Genomic DNA, 23,456 nt, shown 5'->3' on the forward strand with positions numbered 1-23,456 from the left:
CCGCCCCCTTTCCTACCGCGATCCCCACAGAACGGTCCGCTACTTGTCCGATTACGACCGTCTTGTATATATACGACCCACGCAACATCAAAGCAACATGCGCTTGTTGTTTTGAGATCCTAGTCCGGCCTAGCGATGCGATTTTCTACACCGAGCCTGGTGGGGCTCTACGGGCTTCTCTCGGCCAGTGCCTTCACTCTGGTCCGTGGAGAGAGCAGCACCACCTTTATGAACGTGCGAGAGGATATGGTCAAGGACTACAAAAATGAAGATATTATCCCCACGGTGAAATACTTCAGTAAGTGCTCGATTCCGTGAGATCTACCATGATCTGCAATCTCGGCCCCGAACTTGAAAGAACTTTATCTAACTTGCGGGACTTTAGCGGAATCCTCGTATGTCACACGCGGTGGATGAATGCACATTAGAATATGACACTAACCTTAATCTTCAAGCTTCCACTATCACTATGATGGCCGGTATGCGCGACCATGTCGATCCGGTCTCTCCGCTTGTGCTAAATGTGTCGCAGATTCGCGGACAACATCTTGCCGGACAATGAAATCACTCCCCACCTGTCCGCCTTGATACAAACGTACCTCACGACGATGGACTCGATCGGCGCCGAGACATGGATCATGCACGGATCACTTCTGTCATGGTGGTGGAACCAGAAGGTGGGAATACCTCGCGTACGCTGCAAATAGGGCTTTTGCTGACGACCGTTGCAGCTTTTCCCCTGGGACAATGACCTCGACATGCAGATTTCGGAACCGACGATACGCTTCCTGGCCGAATACTATAACATGACGGAGCACCACTTCGACATTCCCGGCACCAAGGACGGCCGCAATTACCTCCTCGAGATCAACCCCTACTACGTCGTCCGCAGCACGGAAGATAGTCTGAACGTGATCGACGCTCGATGGATCGACATGTCTTCTGGACTTTTTATCGATATTACCGCCGTGCGCAAGGATGACGATAAGCGGGCCAAAGGCGACAAGGGCGCGCTGATGTGTAAGGACCGACATCACTACGAGGAGAATCAGATCTTCCCGTTGCGCCAAAGCTACTTCGAAGATGTGCCCGTCAAGGTCCCCTATGCTTATACCGAGCTGCTTGTCGAGGAATACGGCTCCAGGTCGTTGTCCAACAAGAGATTCCAAGGGTAAGTACCTCCGTGCTTCCGACACTGATGTTGGCGCTGATTATCTCCAGGCACAAATTCAACGAAGAGACCAAGATCTGGGAGCGTGCTCAGTAAGTTTCCGTGGTACTATAATCCTGTGACCCCTGGGCTGACTTGCGTCTAAAGAAGAAACGCGAAACGCTTCCTTCGACGAGGCTGGCGCGCTAATGACCTGCCCACCCGATCGGCTGGTAGCGAGCCTTACATCCGTATGGACGCGGCTTGAACGGAGTCGTGCATTTATTTGGCATTTACGAGGCATCTTGAGCTTTTTACTCTGAGCGCGAGGAGCTTGTGTATCCTCGATTTCTTTTTTTTCCCCATCTTGCATTTAGACGGCGTTGGTTTTGTTTGGACATACTTTCGGGTCTTCTTTATTAATAGTATTGCATGCTATGTATATATTCATGAGAATTTGCATACTTGGAACTCTCGGAGTCTATACTTTGTTCCAAAATTGATCGCGAGCCAGCGGCAAACTTACGGATATCTTTTCCGGACATCGCACAAGATAAGGGTGCCTGCCAGGATGTCATAAGCTTGCACATCTTGACCTACGTCAAGTCCGACGGCAGGCTGTTGGCTTACAAGGATACTTCAAAGTCGGTGACGGACTCGGGGATAAGAAAAAGGCAGATTCCCCGGAGATGCATCAGTTCCAGACCGAGCTGACTCACAAAGTCACATGTGGTTTTGGCCCCAATGAAACCTTGACAAACTCGGTAAACGAGTTCATTTTGCTTCTTTGACCAGGTTTCATGAAAGAATGAGGCGATCCCCGCGCCATGTCGTTTCACTCAGCGTCTCCGGATGGGGCGAATGCGTCCCCCTCTGCCAGTGATAATTCTCCGAATGCCCTCCCCCTCCCCGCCACCGTCCCCCGCCCTGCTCCAGATGCCAGCTCCCGGAGCTGTGTCACTTGTCGCCGTCGCAAAGTCCGCTGTAACAAGCGATCGCCTTGCTCCAACTGCCTAAAGGCAGGCACCGACTGCATCTTTCCCCCACCGGGCCGTGCCCCTCGCAAGTCCAAACGCCCGCCCGATGCGGAGCTCCTTAACCGCCTTCGTCGCCTGGAGGGCGTCATCGAGCATTTGAGTGGGAAGAACGCTGAGGCAGGCTCGACTACTGTCTCGCCGACTCAGCCTACATCTTCGGGTGCAACGTCTGCTTTCTCCGGCACGGCGACTGCGACCGCGACCGCGACCGCGGCCACGACCACGATAACTACACCGCCAGCTCCAGGCCCTGCGCAGGTCAAACATCCGAACGGCGGTTGCCCGTTCGAGAATGACCCCAAGAAGCTGGATACTGGAAAGTTTGGAAATGAGTTCGGAAGACTGGTCATTGATGAAGGGAGGAGTCGATATGTTAGCAATCGGCTCTGGGCCAGTCTGGGAGATGAGGTACGAGTTGAGATACACTTTTTGACTGGCGAGGTATACTAACACCTTTTAGATCGAAGAACTCCAGGATATACTAGATCATTCTTCATCCGAGGAGGAGGATTATCCATCTCCAGAGTCCTCTCATTCTGGCTCTCACGATGGATTTCTCTTCGGCTTTTACTCCTTGTCGCACTCTCTTCGAGAATACCATCCGCCGTTTCCCAAGGTTTCCATCTTCTGGGACATTTATAAGGAAAACGTTGCTCCCTTGATCACAATTATCCATAAGCCAAGCGCAAGGAAACTGCTGGTCGAAGCGGCGCAAAATCCAGATTCCCTGGATAAGAATTCAGAGGCCCTCGTATTTTCGATCTATTTGTCTGCTATCGTCACCCTGAGTCCAAGCGAATGCATCGCACGACTCGGAGAAGAGCGCAACCTTGCCGTCAGACGGTATCGATTTGCCGTGGAGCAAGCATTGGCAAAAGCCAACCTCCTAAACACCCAAAGTTTGACACTCCTGCAAGCGGCGGTACTCTTCCTGATCTGCGTGCGCAGGGAGGATGATTCCAAGTTCGTTTGGTCTATGAACTCCATCATCCTTCGCCTCGCTCAGGGTTTGGGCTTGCACCGCGATGGCACGAACTTCGCTCTCAAGCCGTTCGAGACGGAAATGCGCCGACGGCTATGGTGGCATATTTGCCTCATGGATATTCGCTCATCAGAAGACCACGGGACCGATCCGCTCATCCACGACAGCATGTATGATACTCGTCTCCCACTAAATGTCAACGACGACGACATTTATCCAGAGATGACGGAGACTCCCACGGAGCGAGAGGGATGCACAGACGTGACGTTCTGTCTCGTTCGCTGCGAGATCACCTGCGCCTTGCGTCGAGTTGACTACTCCTGCCCGGGCAGCCGAGCGTTTAAAATGGGTGGCGCCGGGCCGTCTATTGAGCTGTGTGAGAAAATGATACAGATCATCAGCAGCCGCGTCGAGGAACGATACATCAAGCACTGCGACATGAATATACCCATTCACTGGGCATCTGCGACAGTGGCTCGGCTCATTCTCGCAAAGCTCTGGCTGATTGTTCACCACCCGATGACTAGGAAAGACCGTGTCACCAATGTGTCCCAGGCAACTCGCGAGAGCTTATTCCTCACCGCAATTGAAGTCCTCGAGTTTGGTCGTCTACTCGAAGCCGACCCCAAGACGGCCAAATGGGGATGGTTGTTCCGGACCAATATGCAGTGGCATGGAGTCGCGTTTGTTCTGTCGGAAGTTTGCGTCCGTCCAATCTGTCCTGTCACCGATCGGGCATGGAACGCCATCAACTCGCTTTATTCGGACTGGACGCGTCAGGTCACTCACAAGAAAGGCATGCTCTGGCGACCACTGGCCGCATTGATGAAACGAGCTGCGGCGACGCGAGCCAAGCAACAGGAAGAACTGCGATCGAAGTTCGGACCGAAATCCATACCATACAAGTCTACCGCCGCGGACTTTGCCGTTAACCATCTTCCCACACTTCCCCAAATCCATATGCCGATTACATCGCCCTCTTCATCTAATCTTCAAAACGGCCAGACCGCCCCCTTGGATCCGATGAGCATCGACCTGACCAGTGGACCATGGGATACCTTGCAGAACATCTTCCCTGACACGAACTTCCTAGCTCCAGTCACTCTGGACAATCCTCCGCCCCAAGACGCAGTCTCTGCAGTCAGCCTCCCGACTGGACTATTTAACCCCCCAATGACCAACCCCTTCATGACGCAGGAAAATCTCTCCGAAGCACCCCCTCTTAGCTGGGAAGAATGGGACCAAGTCATGCGGGATTTCCAAATGGATGTTGAAAGAGAAGATGAGACCGTTCCCGCGAAGGGGACCCACGTTACAGAATGGTTTGCTTGATCTTCTCCCGACTGGAGACTTTGCGGAGGTTCACTTTTGGCGTTCAGGCATAGACGCCTCGGCTCGGCCTTTGCTTCGGCGACTTTCTTTTACGATTTGATGATCGATGGTGCTTATGTGATTGTCTCTAATTCCTCCTCCACTCTATGTACTCCTAATCCCTTCTCTCTGCAAAATCATGAAGATACCGTTCGCTGCTTTTGCGGCGCTATATGATCATTTTCATTCGTCAATACAAGTTCTTTCTTTCTAATTTTTATTTTTTTTCATTATGAACCATGAATTGGCACGATAATCATCATTCACCCGTAGCCTCGATTAGTGAATCGGTATACTCCGCGGGTGGACCATATCAACCACGTGACCCGCGATAACGAAGCTCCAAGCTGGCATCAATTGATCTTCCCTTTCCCCACGCCATTGTATCCGCCAGCGACGTCGAATTCCCGGGAGAGCCCAGCGCCCAATATCACAGTCCCGAGGCTTATATCCAAAGATTTCCCTTCCCGCCCATCTCCGCACCTTCAATTCCAGCAACCATGCCTGCCAAACGACACGCGGCCTCAACCACCTCCGCATCAACAGCGTCGACGCCCGCAACCCTTTCCTCGGGTCCAGCAACCCTAAAAACCAACGCGTCAGCCGCTGAAATTGCCCAGCATGTGTGGCAGCAGTACCTCGCGACGACGTCGCAGCGCACAATGCTCCTCGACGCTTTCATGGCTTTCCTAGTTCTCGTCGGCGGCTTGCAGTTCTTGTACTGTGTGCTAGCAGGAAACTATGTACGTCTTCCTCCTGAGCTTCCAGTGTGATTTATACCTCTGGATCATAGTTACATCTCCGTGGAGTCGAATGAACCATAAGCTGACCAGGCCCATCCTATCTACAGCCCTTCAACGCCTTCCTGAGCGGTTTCTGCGCCGCTGTCGGCCAATTCGTGCTTACGGCTAGTCTCCGTATGCAGACAAGTGATAAATCGGGGCCGGTTGTGAGCAAGCCTAGTTCGAAGGGCAAGAACGCTCGGTTTGTGGATGACGATGACGAGGAGCAAGTGTCTGGCTATTCGCACGAAAGGTGAGTGCCTGTTGATGACGAACTTAACTCGACGTCCTCGTTTCCTTTCCTTAAATTATCTTGCATTGTGTTTCCACGCTCTGAATCAAGATCTTGTTCGCTAACCCATCACTCTTGACAGGGCTTTCGCCGATTACATCTTCGGAAGTCTAATCCTACACTTCTTCTGCATCAACTTTATCAACTAAGCCGTTGACATTTCAATTACCTCGAAGCATCAAGATGCTCTTTCGCTTTCTCTGGCGCTGGTCCGTTGATGGAGAGCTGGACAATCCTGATTCCTGGTGTTGGGCTTGGTTCTACTGCTCGCGAATACGGGAACTGGAAATGGAAAGTATAGCAACGGCCAAGACCTGCTGTGACGCTGTGGATCCATGTTAGTGTCTCGGGCAGAAATGTTGATATAGTCCAAAATACACTCCGGGGAGTGAATGGAGTGGTTTCCACATTATGTGAACGTGTTTCTAAAGAATCAAAATATGCATAAACATGACTCCTGGGTTTAAACTCATGGCCTGTACGTTGGCTTTTTGGTGTACGCACAATTGGCTTCAGCTGTTGTGTACTCTCCGTGTACATTTGATATTCGTGATGAACTTCGGTATAAACTTGGCGAGTGGTTTCACCACCCACAACAGGCATAATATCGCCTTCCAATAGTACTGCGAACAACATTCAGCTTAGTGTATTACTAGAGACTTAGGAAGAATAGTTGGAAAAAGAAGATAGTGGCCCAAGCGACCAGCCCTGATTTGTAACGAATCCCTCATGACCACCCCAGCTTGCTGCTATTTTGTACACTCTTCATGCGAATCGTGTTTTCTCTACAAACGTCTGGCAATCCAACTTTCACCTGAGACTGATGTTTATGTTATTCGTTTAATGGTTCGTCGTAGTATTCGGAGACAAAGTCGGGTATCTTGTTCCATATTCATACAGTCCCTGAATCTATCTGCCTTCGAGACTGTATTTAGATGTGCTTCGGTACTGTACAAGAGAAAGAATATATCCACAATGCAAGAAGTTGCCAATCCCAAGCATTAGAACGTCCGTCCTGGCCGGCGGGGAATTGTAGGCTTCTTGACCACGCTGCCACCTCCGGCACCAGGCCGAGACGAAGACGAAGCTGTTAGACCACCAACTTTCCCTGGCCGCTTAACGACGGGACGCCGCACAGCTGATTTACCTCCAACTTCAACTTCAGTCTTGCGGCGGGTGGGATCATTGCGTTCCTCCTCGCGCGCTTTTTGAGCCGCGGCGCGCTCACGATCCGCTGCCATCTGCGCCTCAATGTCCATGCGCTTGTTGAATTCTAGTTCCGTGACACGTCGATCGCGCTGCGAATATCCCTTTTCTTTGACGGAGTAGAAGACACCACCGAGTTCGGCGAGCCACTGGAGATGGGTTAGTTGGTGTGTATAAATGCACAGATGAAGTGGAGACTTACATGTGGGTCAACGGCCGTCACGGTCGACATGTACTCCTTAGCAGTCAGAATCAACTCATGGTAGACAACGTACTCCGGTACGTAGCCAAGACCGTACAGTGCGCTGGTAGGGTGCAAGGCCATGGTCACGCTGGTGCGGAGGTTGATGAACTCGCCAATTCCCTTGACGCGCGCGGCTTGGTGGTAGAAGCCGGAACAGATACATTTGCGGATGACGTCCCAGTCTGTGCCACAGCTGGTGAGAGGCATCTTCTGGACGGTCATGATATCTTGGAGCTGGTCGCGGACTTCCTTGGCGCGTCGGAGGGATTTACCATGTAGGAAATGTCTGGTACACCAAGCGTCGGAGTAGCCGTTCGACTTCCACTGCGTATAAACATGGAGCAGAGTCAAGTGGTCGGATTCGGGCACGAAGAATTTCTCGCGGGCCGAGTCGGACTCCTCCTGCCGTTCCTTGGGCCGGTAAAAGACGCTCGGGACTGAGAGCATGGAGACGATGGTGAGCATCTCCTCGCTGCACTCGTATTCCTCCGAAGCAGTGATGAGGAGCTTGGCGAGAGAGGGGGATCCATAGGGAATGGCGTCATGCGACGACCTAAGTGAGTGAGTTCACCCAGGTTGTCCAGAGCCCCAAGTGCCCAGAGTTCGAAAAGAGATGTGCTAATCGTCTCTTGAGGTGGAGGGTCCATGAAGTCGAAGTCCAAAAGATCCTTGACACCCAAAGACTTCAGCAGAAGCACAGTGTTGGCAAGACTCGTGCGCTGAATTTCGGGGATCGTCTGTATGTAGAGCTCATTCTTATAGGCAGTCTCTGTGTACAGGCGATAAGCCTTTCCGGGACCAGTTCGACCGGCTCGTCCAGATCGCTGATTGGCATTGGCCTGGGAAATCGGCGTGATCTGGAGAGTGTCCATACCCATGCGGGGGTTGTACACCTTGAGCTTCGAGTACCCTGAATCCACAACGTACATAATACCATCAACAGTCAAACTCGTCTCAGCAATGTTCGTGGCCACGATCACTTTGCGCACGCCTGCATCTGCCCGCTCGAAGATCCTTGCCTGTTGCTCGGCCGGCATTTGACTGTAAATAGGTAATATGCTGAGTTTCGGTGGATCATTGAGCAATTTCAATCGATCGTCAACTAGCTCACAGGTCGATTCAATATCCTCTTGTCCCGTCATGAACACGAGAATATCGCCCGGGCCTTGAGAAACGTGGATGGCCAAGACCTGCTTGACTGCACTGTCGACATAATCCTCACAAGGCGTACGCGAGAAGTGAAGATCGACCGGGAACGTTCTGCCAGGAATGATAAATTCCGGTGCACCACCATAGAAGCGGGAAAAGCGCTCCGAATTCATCGTTGCCGATGTAACAATCAGCTTGAGGTCTCTGCGCCGAGCCAACACCTTTTTGAGAAGTCCCATCAAGACATCGGTATTCAACGCTCTTTCGTGCGCCTCGTCCATGATGATACACGAATATTTATCGAGATCCTGCTGGACCAAAGATTCTCGCAGAAGTACACCGTCGGTCATATCTATCCAAAAGCATGTCAGTGGCTCGCTCGTATCTTATAACTTTGTGTCTGAGAACTCACATTTGATCACGGTCTTGTCACTGGTGCAATCCTCGAAACGGATAGCATACCCCACCTCTCCGCCAAGGTCCACCTCCATCTCCTCACTGACACGCTTTGCGACACTCATGGCCGCAACGCGACGAGGCTGTGTGCACCCAATCATGCCAAGCTTCGAGTAACCATCTTCATGGAGGAATTGGGTTAACTGGGTAGTCTTTCCAGAGCCCGTTTCGCCTACAACCACCACGACCTGGTTATCCCGGATGACTCGTAGGAGATCCTCGCGCACTGCAAAAGCAGGCAGATACTCCCGCTGTTCGCGCAAAGTCTTGCTTTTACTGAACGAACTGGCACCACCCTCCTTTTTCAAATGCTGAGCAAATTTGTTTCCACCACCCTTGTAGACCTCCTCGACTGGTACGGCAACAGCACTGTCGCCCTCATCCTCGTTGACGCCCGTCAAATTGCCCAAGGCCGTGCCGGCCATAGATGTCGCCTGCTGGGCTTGCTTCTGCCGTTCGCGCTGTTGCCGGCGTTCTCGAACGACTTTGCTCCCCTTTCGGCTGAAGACAGCCATGTCGCTCTGGGGGTCCCGAATGGCCGAGATCGGCTCGAGTTGCTTGGTGAAGATCGTGCGGCCATCGAGAAAAGGTGGTCGGAGGTCGTGGACCAACAAATGGACTCGAGTCGCCTCTTCATCCTCGGGCATGAAATCGCCATCGAAATCCCGTCGCTGTGCAACACCCGACGTGAGCATGCGATTCGTTTCCCAGTTGTCAATGTCCTTGCGTTTCGCGTCTCGCAGCTGGGGTGGAAGGTTCCCGGAGCTCTTCTGCCTTTTGGCTGGCGGTCCCATTTCGTCGCGCGCCATTATGGGATTAAAGGCCTAGTCCGCAGGCCAGATTCACCGTATTCGAAGTGAGTTGACGTCTCGAGGAAGTTAAGCTCTCATGGCGAATGCGCAGCGGTTGGAATTACATGAGCAAACAGTGCAAACCGTTATCAATCACGTGATGATTATTTTTCCTCGACAGCTGCTGGGAAGCTGTCTTTTGCCGTTTATTCTGAGTGGGAAAGTAATCGAGAGCTGTAGGTGAGACTTTAGGATTATAGCTTCTGAACATCGTTTATCTAAAAGTACTTGTGGGATTCACGGTTACGAGTAGCCGTAGGCGGGCATTCCATAGTGGCGGCCGAGCCCGCGAAATCAAGCAAGCGCCCCGCATCGTCATCTCAACTTTTGAGCTCTCACGCTGCATTGCCTCGAACCCTCAAACAGTTACCATGGCTAGCCAGCAGCAAGTGGACCCCAAGAAGCAGCAGGGTAAGCCATTTCCAAACCGTTGTACGGCAGAACAGCGCTAATTTCTTACCCCTGCGACAGAGTTGCAGCTTCAATACTCAAACTTCAAGAACACCCTCCAACAACTCGCGCAGAAGATCGGTGATATCGAGCAAGAGGCCGAGGAACACAAGTGAGCCCAGGGACCAATGCGCCAATGATTTCATGTCCTCAGGAGGGGTTCACATTCCACGCGGGACCCTCTCATGAGGACACTTTCGACTCGGTGCTTTTGGATAGCCATGGATGCTAATCTTCCATATTTATAGGCTTGTCATTGAGACATTGGACCCCCTCTCCGAAGACCGGAAATGCTTCCGCATGGTGAACGGAGTTTTAGTCGAACGCACCGTGAAAGACGTTCTCCCGACCCTCAAGACGAACTCGGACGGATTGAAGCAAGTGTTGGAGGAGATGCTGAAGCAGTACAAGTCAAAGCAGGCTGAACTGGATACCTGGAAGGTGAGCGCATTCCCAATCGCGAGGGCCTATATCCAATAACTGGAGCGAGGCTCTCGTGTATTTCATGAAGATATCATGACCAGATATTGACCGCTTTGGGTGTGCTATAGAAGAAGAACAATATCCAGGTTGTGCAGCCCTGAGCAGAGTCAATCACCCTTGTACATCTTGATTCCCGGCTTTTTCTGGGGACTGTCTGAGCGCGTGAGCAAGATACCTTTGGCGTTTGTGGGAATGGTACAAAACTAGACAGAATCTAGCATGGTTTCTTTTCATCATAGCCGGCTAAAAAATTCCAAAAATAATACATGACATGGCAATGCAATGCCGAGTATGCATTCAATCTGGGGCTACCGTCGTATTGGCATCATTACTTAGGCTGTCGTGTTCTTAGCATCAAGTCACAAGGGTTACATCCAAGGCCAGGGAGATTCAATGCCTAAACCTCGGGCTTCTTCGTTGCTTTTAATGATTACGAGTTTCGCCCGCATGCTGCTTGATGCAAGCCCGAGTGCCTGACTCTGCAGACCAGTTTCGTCAGACCCTAAGCAACCCAACCCGCTGGACACAACCGGTGAGAGTAAATCGTCGTCTCAACATGTTATCATCTTCATAATCATTATTCAAATGCATCGAAGGATATGATCTCCGCGGAATTCATGATGGTATTCAAAATACAATTTATTACAGAAACTGTGATGTAGATGAGAAGTATGTAATGTAAGATAAGTACCGGGAATACTGCCTGAGGCCTTCCGCGATCGGACACGACTTCTCCCTCTTCTTCGCCTTTGCCCTCTTCCTTTTGGAACCTATTGCTTCTATCGTTCATCGGAGTTGATTTCCAAGCCCACCGAGTCTTTGTATCAGCTCTTTGCTGTGGTGATCATTGTTTCTCGAGCTGTTCACATCTACTTGGTAAGGAGCCAACCGAAAGTCTCCAGCGGTCAAGGAGTTCTGGTTCGCCAATTGACCTCAGCCTGGATGAAGGCGGACCCTCCAACCACTTGCAACTCACAGCGCTCTGACCATTTCCTCTCAGAACGAATCGGAGCAATCTGAGATCTACTCCCTCTGTCCTTATTTATCCCAGTGAACGTAAGTACATATTTCCCCCGGCTTTTTTACCCTGCGCGACTGTTCGTTGGGCTTCCCCCTCACTCCCCAAATCCCCGACCCACCCGCGTTCCTTGCCGCGTCACTACAGCTCACGAGATTCATTCGACCCAACTCGTGAGGCGCGCATTGCTATTCGCACTGCAGCGGTGCGACGCGATCGCGTTTTAATTCCCCCATCGAGTCCTATTCGATCTATTCCAAAACCGGAACTCCAAACTAATCGAGGCATTGCGCGCGTCGCAAAGTACAGCTCACGCCCGCATTATTGCCAAATTCCCCCACTCGGCTGACGCTGCAACTGTCTGAGGCTACTGTGAAGCGGTTCGTACCCAGCCACTGCAACCCCACCTTTGACCCCGGCGAATCTTGGGCTTCTGCATTGGAACCGATCGCGCGCCAGTTCAGAGATCTGACGTGGTCTTGCCCAGCAGAGCGAACCTGCGTTGTCGCCCGAAGGACCTGCGCGAAATCCGAACCACTCATAATCATGTCGTCGACCTCACCCTCGAAGGAGCCGGAGGTTGAACCCGAGGTGCAATCGGGTGAAGAACAGGAGCAAATGGAAAAAGACCAGCAAGACCTTGCACATGGACAGGGCGAGTTCGAGGTGAAGGAACAAGATCGGTGGCTTCCGATTGCAAATGGTTAGTTGCGTCTCCTTGCAGGCTTTCTATTGATCTGATTTGCGCGTACCTGGCTGCTGGCTGGCCACTACTGTTTACTCTTTGTCGCCGGCCCCGCCTTCCTTGTCACCTTTCCAGAAGCTTTTTCTGCTCGCGTGTCTTCTCATATCGTTCATCTTCTTTCCACTCGGCCCTTCTCTCTTTTTTTTCCTTTTTTTTTCAAAGGAAACGTTGCGCAAACGAGGGAGCTTTTGGTGGTGAAAGTTTTCCGCCCTGCTATCATGCCTGTCGCATCGCTTCCCTTATCACTGCTCTTTACTTTGCGAATGGTGACTTAGGGCCGACCATGCTAATATCAGCCTTATACAGTTGCGCGTATCATGAAATTGGCTTTGCCCGATAATGCGAAGATAGCAAAGGAGGCCAAGGAGTGCATGCAAGAATGCGTGAGCGAGTTCATCTCGTTCATCACCAGTGAGGGTGTGTTTCCCGTTTCGTTTAATACATGTGTGGACGACCGACTAATAGCCTGGGCAGCTTCGGAGAAATGCCAGCAAGAGAAGCGTAAGACCGTCAACGGCGAGGATATTCTGTTTGCGATGACCTCTCTCGGGTTTGAGAACTACGCCGAGGCTCTTAAGATTTACCTTTCCAAGTATCGCGAGGTGAGCCCCGTCCTGCTCTGACATTCTACATCCCCATACTGACTGCATTCGAGACACAATCTGCACGAGGAGAGAACCAGAACCGACCCCCAAGCAGCGGCTATGGCGCTGGTGGTCCCGTCGGAGGCGCTCAAGGCCGTTTCCCCGAAGGCGCCGAGGGTGCGAACAGCATTATGAACACGGGCATGGACCCCTCTGAGCAAGATCCCTCTGCATATGGCTATCCCGCTATGGTTGGCCAGCCTCACAATGGCGCCGGGGGCGATTCTTACTAAATCAATTGACATCGGTTGCCTTTGGGTCCAAGAATGGAAGCGTGAGGCGTGCAGGCGTCCTTGGTTTCTTTCTTCAGTGTCTATCGGCGTCGTATGCTGATATCTCAGCGACTTGATGGAAACAATGGGCTCTCTTCCTGGGCGAATTATTTATACTCTCTGGGGAGGAGGGACTCTCAGCTGTTTGCGTTTTTATCAGATCTGGAGTTTTGGGTAATTATGGGCGGATAAGTGATCTAGGCAAATTTGTACTCCGGGCCAAAGCCTCTTCCAGCCGATAGAAAGGGCTACACTGGTCCATTCGTACGTTTTATAACTAAGGTTGGGTTTCCGCTCAGATGGACGATAAGCCCGTTATCAAGGCCACCGTGATTGGCCACGGGTTGCAGATGTCCACCTAGATAGGATATAAAATTCCTGCTCTACTTTCATCTAAGTATACCTAGAATAAATAGACGACTCCATACCAACGTTCCAGGGTTCGAGGAGTTTTCGCCCCTTTACATAATCCGCTTCTCCGCACCACGTGAGGCTCCACCGGACCCGATCCCGCAGTCCTCGACTTCCCGAACTTTTTCGCTTTCCCCAGTCGCGTTGAGTGTCCCTTACCCTCGGCAATCGTTTGACACGATGCCCTGATCTTGACGTGAGCGAACCCGAGAATAATGCAGAGCCGTGGCCAAATCGCACATGGAATGATGTCGATGGTCCTCCTGCCATGTCCTTCCTCAACGATAACGCCTCCTCGCCGCTCCCGGGCGATGGTGTGAGCAAGCGCAAGCAGGGTAAGTGCCTTTTGATGCCCTATCCTACGATCAATTCACAGTGTTAGGGGCTCGGAGGACCCTTTGCCTCACGTTCGGACCTTCCAACGGTGTAGATCTCAAAATTGTTGACCGGTGACTCAAAAAATAGGCTCCGCCGCCTGCGTCCACTGCCACCGGCGCAAGGTTCGTTGCGATGCCCGTATGGTCGGAACACCCTGCACAAACTGTCGCACTTCTGGAAAAACCGACTGCCGCATCCACGAAAAGAAGAAGCGACTTGCAGTACGCTCGATCCTGGACCCCGTTCCGATCCGATCTCGGCCCCTCCCGACCTCTGATCACGCCGCCAACGCGTCAACGTCGGCCGGCACGCCGCAGCCGCCAAGCTTTCCCACTGCTTTCCCGGGTGGCTCCGCGGCAACACCTCTTGCAAGCAACCTTTCGCAGCAAACCTTCCTATCCAATGCCGGGCCGGACAATTTCGGGCGCCAAGGCCCGGATCTGTCGCATGCCCACGAGGCACACACGGAGATGGAACAGCACCTTGTCAAACTCATTGACGAGGAAGAATCCGGCAGAAGAGAAATCCAAAGAGGCGTGCGCGCATTCTATGTTGGGCATGAGCATTCAAATATGTCCTTCCTGATTCGCCAACAACGAGATCAGGACGACAATGTATACCACTTTGCAAGCAATGAGATCCCGCGGCGACAGACGAAGACCGTTCAGGATCAGCTTCTGATGGATGCATTGACTCTACCCGAGCCGGCTCTGGCAGATGAACTGGTGCAGGCATACTTTACCTACGTCAATCCCGGATACCCCATTATCGACGAAGATCTGTTCATGACACAATACCGAAATCGAAACCCCTCAGATCCCCCGCCAATTCTGCTGCTTCAAGCCATTTTACTTGTTGGAGCACACGTCACCCGCCCAAAAGTTGAGCGTGACGCACTCAAAGAAATATTTTTCCGTCGCACCAAATACCTGTTTGACAACCGTATCGAGCGCAATCGGGATATTCTCGTTCAAGCAGCGCTGCTGTTGACTTGGCATTCGGATAGCGCCGACGACGACGTGGCAGCAGACGCCCACTTTTGGGTTGGCGTGGCTGCACGAATCGCCACCGGGCTTGGAATGCACCGCAATCCCGTGTCCAGTAGCTTTGTTACACGGGACAGGCGGATGTGGAGACGAGTCTGGTTCATCATGGTGCAATTCGATGTGATGGTCTCACTTTCATATGGTCGTCCACAAGCTATCAACTTGGATGACTCTGATGTGTCCCCTCTGACCCTAGCCGATTTTGAGAACTGTGGGCCTCATGTGCAATCCGAGTTTGTAATTCATTTTACAGAACTTTGCACCATGATCTCGTATCTCATTCGGGATCGGTTCGGACTGCGTTCTTCTGATGAACGACGAAAGGCCGTTCTTTCAGAAGCCGATGAGTCTTTGGCAAACTGGTCATTGAAGCTTCCGGACAACCTGCGCCTTCGAGCATCTGACATGGATCCTTGGTCTGCTATGCTCCATCTGACCTACAACAACTTCCTGATTTTGCTGCATCGACCTCACCCGAGAGCCTCCGCGTACTCGGACGATTACGGTCCCCACGACGCGGAAATTTGCAGTGCTGCTGCTGGAGTCATCGCCTCTATCTTCGAAGAGCTCAGACTCAACGACCGTCTGAAGTTCCTCTGGTACACCGGTGTCCATACTCTATTCACAGCCATGATCCAGGTCCGGGTCGAGCTGCGGTTCTCCAATCCCGTTCTGGCGATCAATGCTCTGCGTCGTTTCGATTCAGCATCCTATTCTCTCCGGGAACTGGCTCAGTATTGGGTCCACGCAGGCACAATTTTGCGACTGTTCGAAGACTCCAAGCGTCTTCAGAAAGACTTGCGCACGGCTACGGGCGATCGATCCAAGTCATATAATGCCACTGCCAATAAGATGCCAGTCACTACTCCCGACCCGACAGCGGCCATGCAGGCTGTACAGACACCGCGGCCGCTTTCCTTCGGTGTTCCAACCCCTGAATCCAGCCATACACCGATGCAAGGAGCTACATTATCGCCACAACCACCCCAACCACAGTTCGACAACTGGATCACCGCACCGCTCAGGCTCAATGTTGGTCCACTGGAGCGAAACGACCCATATGCCAATACCATGCAGGTGGATCCTCTGGAGCAAACCCGCGACTATCCAGATTGGAAGCAGCTCTTCTCCTTTGCAGATTCCGAATTGCCTCCGCCCATGCCCATGGAAGGACTCATGGAATTAGAAGACGAATGGCGACAGATTTATTGGCAAGATACCCCAATGGCAGATCTCATGCAGGATGGAGGCTGGCTTCCCGGCTAGCCTCTCCGTTGTATATACCCGATGCTCTCTTATGTGTTACTCGGGAAACCTGGCTTTCATACCCCCTTCCACACCACACACCCCTAAGCTGTCAAGAGTTCAAATCTCTTCCAACATTATATCCTCCCCCCATCACGCTTCTGTGACCCCACGACGAGACGAAATACGCAGAGCACGGACTTGCTCGAGGCTTTACATCACAGGCTTCGTACATGATACCATGTCGTCAACGACTACATACACCCCTTCGATAGAGATATACATTGTTACATAATTGCAAGAATATTTACAGGGCTTACTTCCGTTATCAGTAGTCTATATGTACAGAATCAAGCCTTCCATATAAATGCATCATCGCCAGACCGTATACATGACCGCTCACATCAGCCAAAGACAAAACGCTTCCAATTATCAGCAAGCTGCTGTACGCCATGCCGTAATTCCCACCCTCGTAAATCACAGATCTGCCGCGTCACTTCCTCCAGCAATTGATCCATCTGCGGCCCCGCAACATGCAAGTCACTCTCGACCAGAATCCGATCATCCGGCAACGCCTTGATCACATCACAGGCCTTCTTCGCCTGCGCCCCGCTGAAGTTGATCGCCACGGAAAACGAGAAATAGACATCGGACGGATTCGACTTGTTCAGGAACTGGCGAATCGGCTCCACGGGCCCGGAGTAGGAATGCATACAGATGCGTGGGGGAAATGGGCTCGAGGCTTTACTAGGTTTACGCTCCTTCGCACCCTTCACTTTTTCGTCGTCGGAAAGAGCTCCCTCTGCATCCTGCTGTCTTTCTCTTTCCCGTCGTGACATGACGACCCGTTCATGCCCCGCCCACAGCTCCTTCAATGAATCTAGGACTGCTCCGTGCGCTTGTACGCTGTGCACGGAAACCGCCCGTCCCATTTCCCCAGCTAGTCGGAGCTGCGCACTTAATACGGCCCGCTGGTGCTCCATCTTCACCTTGTACGGTGAGAGACGTCGCCCTTCACGCGATCCCGGCGTGAGCTGGTCATCTCGGCTCTCCAGGTCTTGCGGTGTCCAGACGCCGGGCAGTCGGAATGACTTGTCCAGGCCGATTTCACCTACGAGGGCATTGGGAAACATTCGCAGACGGTCTCTAGTTTCTGATATTAGAGATGAAAGTGGTTTTGGTGTTGGAAGGAGGTTCATGAACTCCGGATCCTCGGGTGATGGCGTGAGAACGGAAGCGTAATGGGCTTCCTTTTGCTGCGGGCCTGGTTGTGTGTCGTCCACGATCTGGTGAGAGAACCACGGATGCCACCCGAAGCAGGGCAATACCCGTTGAGCTTCGTTGCTTCCATTAAGTGACTGCGCTGTCTGTTGCACGAGCTCTTGGTCTTCCCCACGCGTCGCCATGACGGTCAACGTCGTGGTTTTCATGGCGGGGATGCTAGCCACGACGGCCATGGTGTCGGTGGGGTGACAATGGGCATCGTAGACGCCGAGATCCCAGGGGAAAGCATCATGAGACATGATGGCTGACAATTTGTATCGAACATCACACGCAAATGAACCTAGGCCCCGGATGATGTAAGTGGGGATGTCACATGCATCTCCGCATTTAACGGAGTAAATAAACCTTGAACTACGATGATTTCTCCTTCACCGTCTCTATGAGGCTCGTTCCTCGATGTGCGCCCTCATGAAGACCGTATTGGCGCTGCCGGTTCTGGGCCTCGTCTCGATCCCGCTGCTTCTCTCCGCCTGGGTGACCATCTCCTTTGCCCTGCTCACCCTATGTATTCGCCTGAGCATCGTGTACGTCGAGCTGGTCTTAGCACTGCTAGTCAATTTCTTCACGCTCCCGGTATCATCCACCTCTTTTTTAACCTTTGCACCATCCGAGCCCCCATCGCCAATCGCCTCGAGAAGGAACTCGGGTTATGGCCCTCTCCAGGCTTACAGAAGCAATGACTCTGTCTTCACGTTGGGGCTAAGCACCCACGATGAGCATTCAAAGCCCAGGCAGAAGAAATACGCACGCAGCATGGTCGAGGCACATGTGCCTACGACCCCGTTTATCGACGACAGTCGAGATTTCGAAGGCGTCGGCGGCTGGCGCTCATATCACGACTCCAAGCGGCGTGGATCTCATACCAACGAGAAACCACTGAGTTCACACTCATCCTCAGCGCCGAGTATCGTAGGTGAAGTCGACATCGACGACGACATCGACGACGACGAGCGCGCATGGCTATCACTGAACTATCTACTCGAACTACCATCGCAAGTCATCTCTCTGGGGTCTACTACGGGGTCGACTGCGCATAGTCCTGTCCTCAGTCCGCGCAGCGTGAACAATTTCCATGCCTTCATGCCTGCTTCGTCGAGATCCTACCATGAAGAGCATCCTGAACAGAGACATCATCACCGTTCACATACGACCTCTTCCTTGACTACATCTCATCGCCGCACTGGAAACGGCCTTTCTCTCGCCTTTTCAACACGACAAGATCAGCCTCGAGATTCTGGACACTCCGTATCACCGTCTGCGTCACGCGTTGCTCCTTTCATGACACCGCAGCCTTACTCGCAGCAGATGCGGCCATTTACTCGACCGCCGGGCAGTAGTAGCCATGGACATGGATCCTCATCTAGAGATGGGCATATGTCTGGCTCCGCAGATAACATATTAGGAATCGGTGGTGGATACTTCGCCATCCCGCGCCCTGGATCATGGTACATGCCCTCATTTTCAAGCAGGGGAAGCCCCAATGCGAGTGGGTACACGACCCCGGGCACTGGATTACCAAGTGAAGACCGTGATGCGTCGATGCATTTGACTCGCCTGATGGCGCACTATCCTACCAGCGTGAGACACAGGAGGCGAAGCATCTCAGGGCCTCATTCGAGGGCGGGACTTGGAGAACGAGGATGAATTTGCACATAATCTTGACAATGGAAATGCCGTTATGATTGGAATGAATTGCATGATAACTACAGAATCTTTTTCGAATCTTTCTTTAACATCTATGTCTAGCGAATATGAACCAGGGAAAATTGAATGCACAGAAGAGCCCGCAATCGCGGGTCAGGAACAATCCACAAAACTCCAGAGAAGAAAATATACACGGCTCCAAGCGCTCCGATATCTCATAGACCATTACTCATGGGTAAACACCATGACTCGCTGTAGGGCTCACGACGACCTCTCGCGTCGATTCACTTCTTCCATTTCGGATAGAACGACCTTGTTAAATTCTTCCCACCCGTCGAGGTAGAGGTGGTGACCGGCTCGGTTGATGACGACTACCTTGGCGGACCCTTGGTCGTTGCGGCGCTCTTCTGGCGTGGCATTGGCCAAAGCACGCTGTTTCTCTTCTTCGAGGCGCGCTGAAGCGGCGTGGCCGCCCGAGACGTCCATCCAGTCATGGTCACCATACATGAACACGATCGGTAGGCCCTGTTCGCGCCAAGGCTGTTGTTTGGGAACCGGAGCGTCAGATGAGGGGATTGGTGGGGTACCCGGCGCATCGGCTGGTGTAGATGCGGCAGCTGCGGACTTTGAGATGATCGAGCATGAAGACTTGGCCGAGTTGGTGGGATGAGGGGGGGAGTATGAGGACTCTGGCTGGATCATCTGCCGGCCAACGCCGTGGATACGGCGGATGAGGGGACTGCGGGCGAATGCACCGGGGGCAAGGATGTATGCTAGGGCGTACTCGCCACTGCCGCGCTGACTGAAGATCGAATATGAGTAGTCGTGGAGTGCCTTGGCCTCTTCGGCTGGGAGATGGGAGAAGCGGCGCGAGGTCCATCCAGACACGATCCGTGGACCCAGGGGACCCGTCCATCGCACCAGGCTGAAGGGAGAGATGTTTGCATCCCACAGATAGGCGAACCATTTAGGCATGTTCCGGCGTGGCGGCAGGTTCTGGGCCTCGGGTTTGGGATTGCGGCCCGTGATGAAGCTGCCATCGCTGGTCTTGGGTGCGGTTCCCGGGACAGCAGCAGAGGAGGTGATTTCATTTTGGTCCTGGGTGAACTCGTTGGCCAGCGTGGACTCGGACGGCTCGGGGACATCCGCTGTCACCGCGTATGGGTCTTCGGGGATACCCACCGGGGACGCCAGGATAAGCTTGTTGAGGTGGCCGGGATATTTAAGGGCATAAGCGACGGCCATGTAACCACCCAGGCTGTGACCGAGCAGAGTGAAGCGGTCGATCTTGCGCTTGATACGCCATTCTTCTAGTGCATCAATGAACCAGGCCTCGGCCTCCCGAATTGCCTCTTCTCTGTCTTTGGCCTTGATCTTGAAGGGTGGCCGCGTGCTGCGACCCATGCCCAGCATGTCCAAAGCATGCAATTGCCAGCCCTTCAATCGACTGAGCGGCTCAAAGTTCTTGTAGAAGAAACCAAGACCGGCGCCGTAACCATGAAGCATAACCAAATGTTGATCTGCATCCTCGCCAAGGCGCTCTACAGAGAACTCGTTGAGAGCCCGGTCTTTGCCACTCAGCTCCACCATGCTAGAGCTCCACCGACGAGGGCCATAGGGATCATTGAGGGAGTTGGTGGAGATCTCGCCTTGCTGGTTGTGGTCCGCAGACTTCAGACTGCTCGGCGTCGAACCGTTGGGGAAGTCCGCCGTGTTACCGGTCTGAAGATGGGTTGGGGGATGCTGATGCAGATACGGAAGATAGGAAAGGACTTTGTGCTCTGCAGCTGCAGCAGGGAGACGAGCCCACTGGGCTTTCGATTAGCAGGATATCCGATGGGCGCATGTTCAGGACGGCTTACCCATTGGCTAAAGCCTTCGCGGTATCCTAAGGGGAAGAAAGAACTGGCGGCTGCAGCGCCAGCTGCAGCGCGCGCAGCATACGGGGTCCCTTCTCGACCCCCCGTGCTATTTCTGTGCTGTCTGTGTTCGCGAGCGTCCGATTCGGACGAATTCAGCGATTCGGACGCCATTGTTGAGGATTGGCGACGCCGAGAAGTGTCGGTGGCAAAGAGGACGGGGCGCGGAGTATGCGCCCGGAGTCGCGATACTAGGGGAGAAACGAGTCGAGAAATGTTGCCTGTACGATAAACAGATGGGCCGATGGATCTTGTTAAAAGCAGAGTTTGGGAGGCGAGGTTCATGGATTGCGTTTTAAGGCACGGAGACAAGCGGCGTGGCTTAACTCCGACAGGCAGCCAGATGCATACGCAAATTTCGTGGAAGACAGGAGAAGTTCGAAGACGACCAAATGGGATGATATGCGCAATTCAAATACAGCCGTAAAGGCGCAACAGCCCTAAGAAAGGGAGAGGTGAAGCCGAGGCAGAAGGCGTATACAAGAAAAGTGGGCAAAGGCGGAAGAGGATGATGTCGCCGATCTGCACATCAGCAACTCCCCCTTCCGATTTCCTCCTTCTTCACCATGACGACCACACCGGGCCGCATCGGCCGTTGATAACTGTGTGACTATTTACACCATGGCTACCCCCTTAGATCAGCTTGTCAAGGGCGCACCAGTGCCCGAAGCCCGGGCACCTACGTTGGAGCCATTGCATGCTTCATCTGCCTCCCCGCCTCGGCCCTCAACGCCTGATCCGCTAGCCACGCTACCATCGTCTCCTCCCCAGATCTACCTGAACCTTTTGATCCTCGAAGCATCACTCCGAGCACAGTATTTAGCTCTACGCGAACGTCGCCGCCAAAACACATTCTTCCTGCTCCTCCTGGTTGCTTGGCTTGCCTACTTTGCATACGCCCTGTTCCTCCGCCCGCGTGAAGATGGCCGCGGCGTCGGCGGCTCCGTTTATTGGGTGGTTGAGATGGGAGAGAAAGTCGCCCTGCTCGGTGGAGTGGTGACAGCTCTGTTGGTCTGGGGTACCGGGCAATGGGAGCGTGGAATCCGCTGGCCCCGGCGCTGGCTCGCCGTCTCCAATCGTGGCCTCCGCGTCATGAACACCAAGATCATCGTGATCCGTGGTCCTTGGTGGCAGGAGTTATTGTCTTACATCTCATTCCTATTCCCCTTCTCTGCACCCTTCTTCCCCTCCCCCGCGGGTAATTTCCACTTCGTCGAGCGCCACCCCTCCGAGAAGCGCGGTAGTCGGCAGCACTACCAGCAGTACTATAACGGCGGCGATACCGAGTCCGGCCTGATAGAGGAAGACCTGAGTCCTGGCGGCGACTACATTCGTCTGCTCTTACTACCCAAGTCGTTTTCACCGGAGTTCCGCGAGAACTGGGACGACTATCGTACCGAGTTCTGGGAGAAGGAGAATGAGCGCCGAACTCAGCTGCGTCATAGAATGCGCGAGCGCGAGCGCCAGCTCGCTCAAGCCGAAGGCGGTTGGCTCTGGTGGATCGGATTGGGCTGGCGCGCTTCTCAGCGCCGTCGTTTGGTGGCAGCTACTCTCAATCGGTCTCTCGAGCCAGAAACCAAGCACAGGCTTCATCCTCTTCATCCTCATCACCAACATCAGCCATCAAATACCTCTAAGCTCAGCCAAGAGCAGCGCGCATCTTCCGTCCGCCGCGGTACTCGCTCCGAGTCGACTCATTCTCGCACCTCGTCTCGCAGCAGTACCCCGGTGGATGCCGAGGACCGACCACCCTCCCGCTCCTCGACGTCTAACCGCCCGCGGCGCGGAAGTACCACCCCCTCGGTATCCGGCCTAGAGGCCAGCCCACAGCAACGGAAACGAAAGGGCTCCAAGAGTCTGCGCCGAGGTCTGTCACCTCTGACACAGGCCCAAATTCGCGAAGGTGTACGGACACCGTCATTCTCGTCCGATGATTCTGGCATCTTGCCCATGAGCGAGAAGGATAGAGAGCTTATTCCAACCTCGGTGCCCGATTCGAATCACGCTACCTAGATCACTGAAGTCTTTGTATACTGTTCATTTTTCAAATCTCTCTACATTACCCTACATCGCATGGTGTTGTTACAAAACTTCATTCTGCATCTTGGCTTCGCACAGCATCCTATCCTATCTATAGATACCACAGCCTGTGTTTTCCTGCTAAGAAGACCACTAGTGGATGGCCTTTAGTCCTATGACAATTGCACTGATATGTCAGCTTTCCATTAACATCCCACGTATTTCTGATCTGCTCATGTCCCGTGATTGATTCTGTAACATGTCAATTGCTTTTTAGAAGTACCTTTAGAAGTACGATGATGGCTACCATTTTTTCCAAGGTTTGGTTTGAAACATGCATATATTCCTGACGAATCGAGCCTGATTCAAATCCTCCAG

General features: G+C 53.0%; 11 protein-coding genes across 11 annotated transcripts; 8 read left to right on the plus strand and 3 right to left on the minus strand.

The window, feature by feature from the left end:
- Positions 1 to 135: 135 nt before the first annotated feature.
- N7498_001259 (uncharacterized protein) lies at positions 136 to 1,418 on the plus strand (the record flags this gene model as incomplete). Its single annotated transcript, XM_058448322.1, has 7 exons — positions 136 to 298; positions 386 to 395; positions 456 to 479; positions 533 to 677; positions 732 to 1,171; positions 1,222 to 1,263; positions 1,319 to 1,418. 7 exons carry the CDS (start codon positions 136 to 138, stop codon positions 1,416 to 1,418), a joined length of 924 nt encoding a protein of 307 aa, XP_058313733.1.
- Positions 1,419 to 1,977: 559 nt separating this feature from the next.
- N7498_001260 (putative C6 transcription factor) lies at positions 1,978 to 4,501 on the plus strand (the record flags this gene model as incomplete). Its single annotated transcript, XM_058448323.1, has 2 exons — positions 1,978 to 2,595; positions 2,648 to 4,501. 2 exons carry the CDS (start codon positions 1,978 to 1,980, stop codon positions 4,499 to 4,501), a joined length of 2,472 nt encoding a protein of 823 aa, XP_058313734.1.
- Positions 4,502 to 5,040: 539 nt separating this feature from the next.
- N7498_001261 (putative oligosaccharyl transferase subunit Dad1) lies at positions 5,041 to 5,763 on the plus strand (the record flags this gene model as incomplete). Its single annotated transcript, XM_058448324.1, has 3 exons — positions 5,041 to 5,283; positions 5,391 to 5,575; positions 5,697 to 5,763. The coding sequence occupies 3 exons, from the start codon at positions 5,041 to 5,043 to the stop codon at positions 5,761 to 5,763; spliced, it is 495 nt and encodes a 164-aa protein (XP_058313735.1).
- An 852-nt stretch (positions 5,764 to 6,615) lies between these two features.
- Positions 6,616 to 9,478, minus strand: N7498_001262 (putative mRNA splicing factor RNA helicase (Prp16); the record flags this gene model as incomplete). The annotated part of the gene is made up of 4 exons (XM_058448325.1): positions 6,616 to 6,969; positions 7,023 to 7,501; positions 7,543 to 8,565; positions 8,626 to 9,478. 4 exons carry the CDS (start codon positions 9,476 to 9,478, stop codon positions 6,616 to 6,618), a joined length of 2,709 nt encoding a protein of 902 aa, XP_058313736.1.
- A 413-nt stretch (positions 9,479 to 9,891) lies between these two features.
- Positions 9,892 to 10,554, plus strand: N7498_001263 (putative prefoldin subunit 2; the record flags this gene model as incomplete). The annotated part of the gene is made up of 4 exons (XM_058448326.1): positions 9,892 to 9,931; positions 9,992 to 10,082; positions 10,219 to 10,411; positions 10,522 to 10,554. The coding sequence occupies 4 exons, from the start codon at positions 9,892 to 9,894 to the stop codon at positions 10,552 to 10,554; spliced, it is 357 nt and encodes a 118-aa protein (XP_058313737.1).
- Positions 10,555 to 12,017: 1,463 nt separating this feature from the next.
- N7498_001264 (nuclear transcription factor Y subunit beta) lies at positions 12,018 to 13,093 on the plus strand (the record flags this gene model as incomplete). Its single annotated transcript, XM_058448327.1, has 4 exons — positions 12,018 to 12,174; positions 12,523 to 12,633; positions 12,691 to 12,818; positions 12,872 to 13,093. The coding sequence occupies 4 exons, from the start codon at positions 12,018 to 12,020 to the stop codon at positions 13,091 to 13,093; spliced, it is 618 nt and encodes a 205-aa protein (XP_058313738.1).
- Positions 13,094 to 13,697: 604 nt separating this feature from the next.
- Positions 13,698 to 16,233, plus strand: N7498_001265 (Zn(II)2Cys6 transcription factor; the record flags this gene model as incomplete). Its single annotated transcript, XM_058448328.1, has 2 exons — positions 13,698 to 13,878; positions 14,009 to 16,233. Coding segments are annotated over 2 exons (2,406 nt in total), but the record flags the coding sequence as incomplete, so codon positions are not given.
- Positions 16,234 to 16,616: 383 nt separating this feature from the next.
- On the minus strand, positions 16,617 to 17,735 carry N7498_001266 (TatD family hydrolase; the record flags this gene model as incomplete). Its single annotated transcript, XM_058448329.1, has 1 exon — positions 16,617 to 17,735. The coding sequence occupies one exon, from the start codon at positions 17,733 to 17,735 to the stop codon at positions 16,617 to 16,619; it is 1,119 nt and encodes a 372-aa protein (XP_058313740.1).
- A 157-nt stretch (positions 17,736 to 17,892) lies between these two features.
- Positions 17,893 to 19,140, plus strand: N7498_001267 (uncharacterized protein; the record flags this gene model as incomplete). Its single annotated transcript, XM_058448330.1, has 1 exon — positions 17,893 to 19,140. One exon carries the CDS (start codon positions 17,893 to 17,895, stop codon positions 19,138 to 19,140), a length of 1,248 nt encoding a protein of 415 aa, XP_058313741.1.
- A 261-nt stretch (positions 19,141 to 19,401) lies between these two features.
- On the minus strand, positions 19,402 to 21,173 carry N7498_001268 (putative alpha/beta hydrolase; the record flags this gene model as incomplete). Its single annotated transcript, XM_058448331.1, has 2 exons — positions 19,402 to 20,949; positions 21,003 to 21,173. The coding sequence occupies 2 exons, from the start codon at positions 21,171 to 21,173 to the stop codon at positions 19,402 to 19,404; spliced, it is 1,719 nt and encodes a 572-aa protein (XP_058313742.1).
- A 507-nt stretch (positions 21,174 to 21,680) lies between these two features.
- Positions 21,681 to 23,072, plus strand: N7498_001269 (Spo7-like protein; the record flags this gene model as incomplete). The annotated part of the gene is made up of 1 exon (XM_058448332.1): positions 21,681 to 23,072. One exon carries the CDS (start codon positions 21,681 to 21,683, stop codon positions 23,070 to 23,072), a length of 1,392 nt encoding a protein of 463 aa, XP_058313743.1.
- Between the last annotated feature and the right edge of the window lie 384 nt (positions 23,073 to 23,456).

This window comes from Penicillium cinerascens, assembly GCF_028974065.1.
Source record: "Penicillium cinerascens strain IBT 15544 chromosome Unknown contig_16_segment0_segment0, whole genome shotgun sequence".
Classification (NCBI taxonomy): domain Eukaryota; kingdom Fungi; phylum Ascomycota; class Eurotiomycetes; order Eurotiales; family Aspergillaceae; genus Penicillium; species Penicillium cinerascens.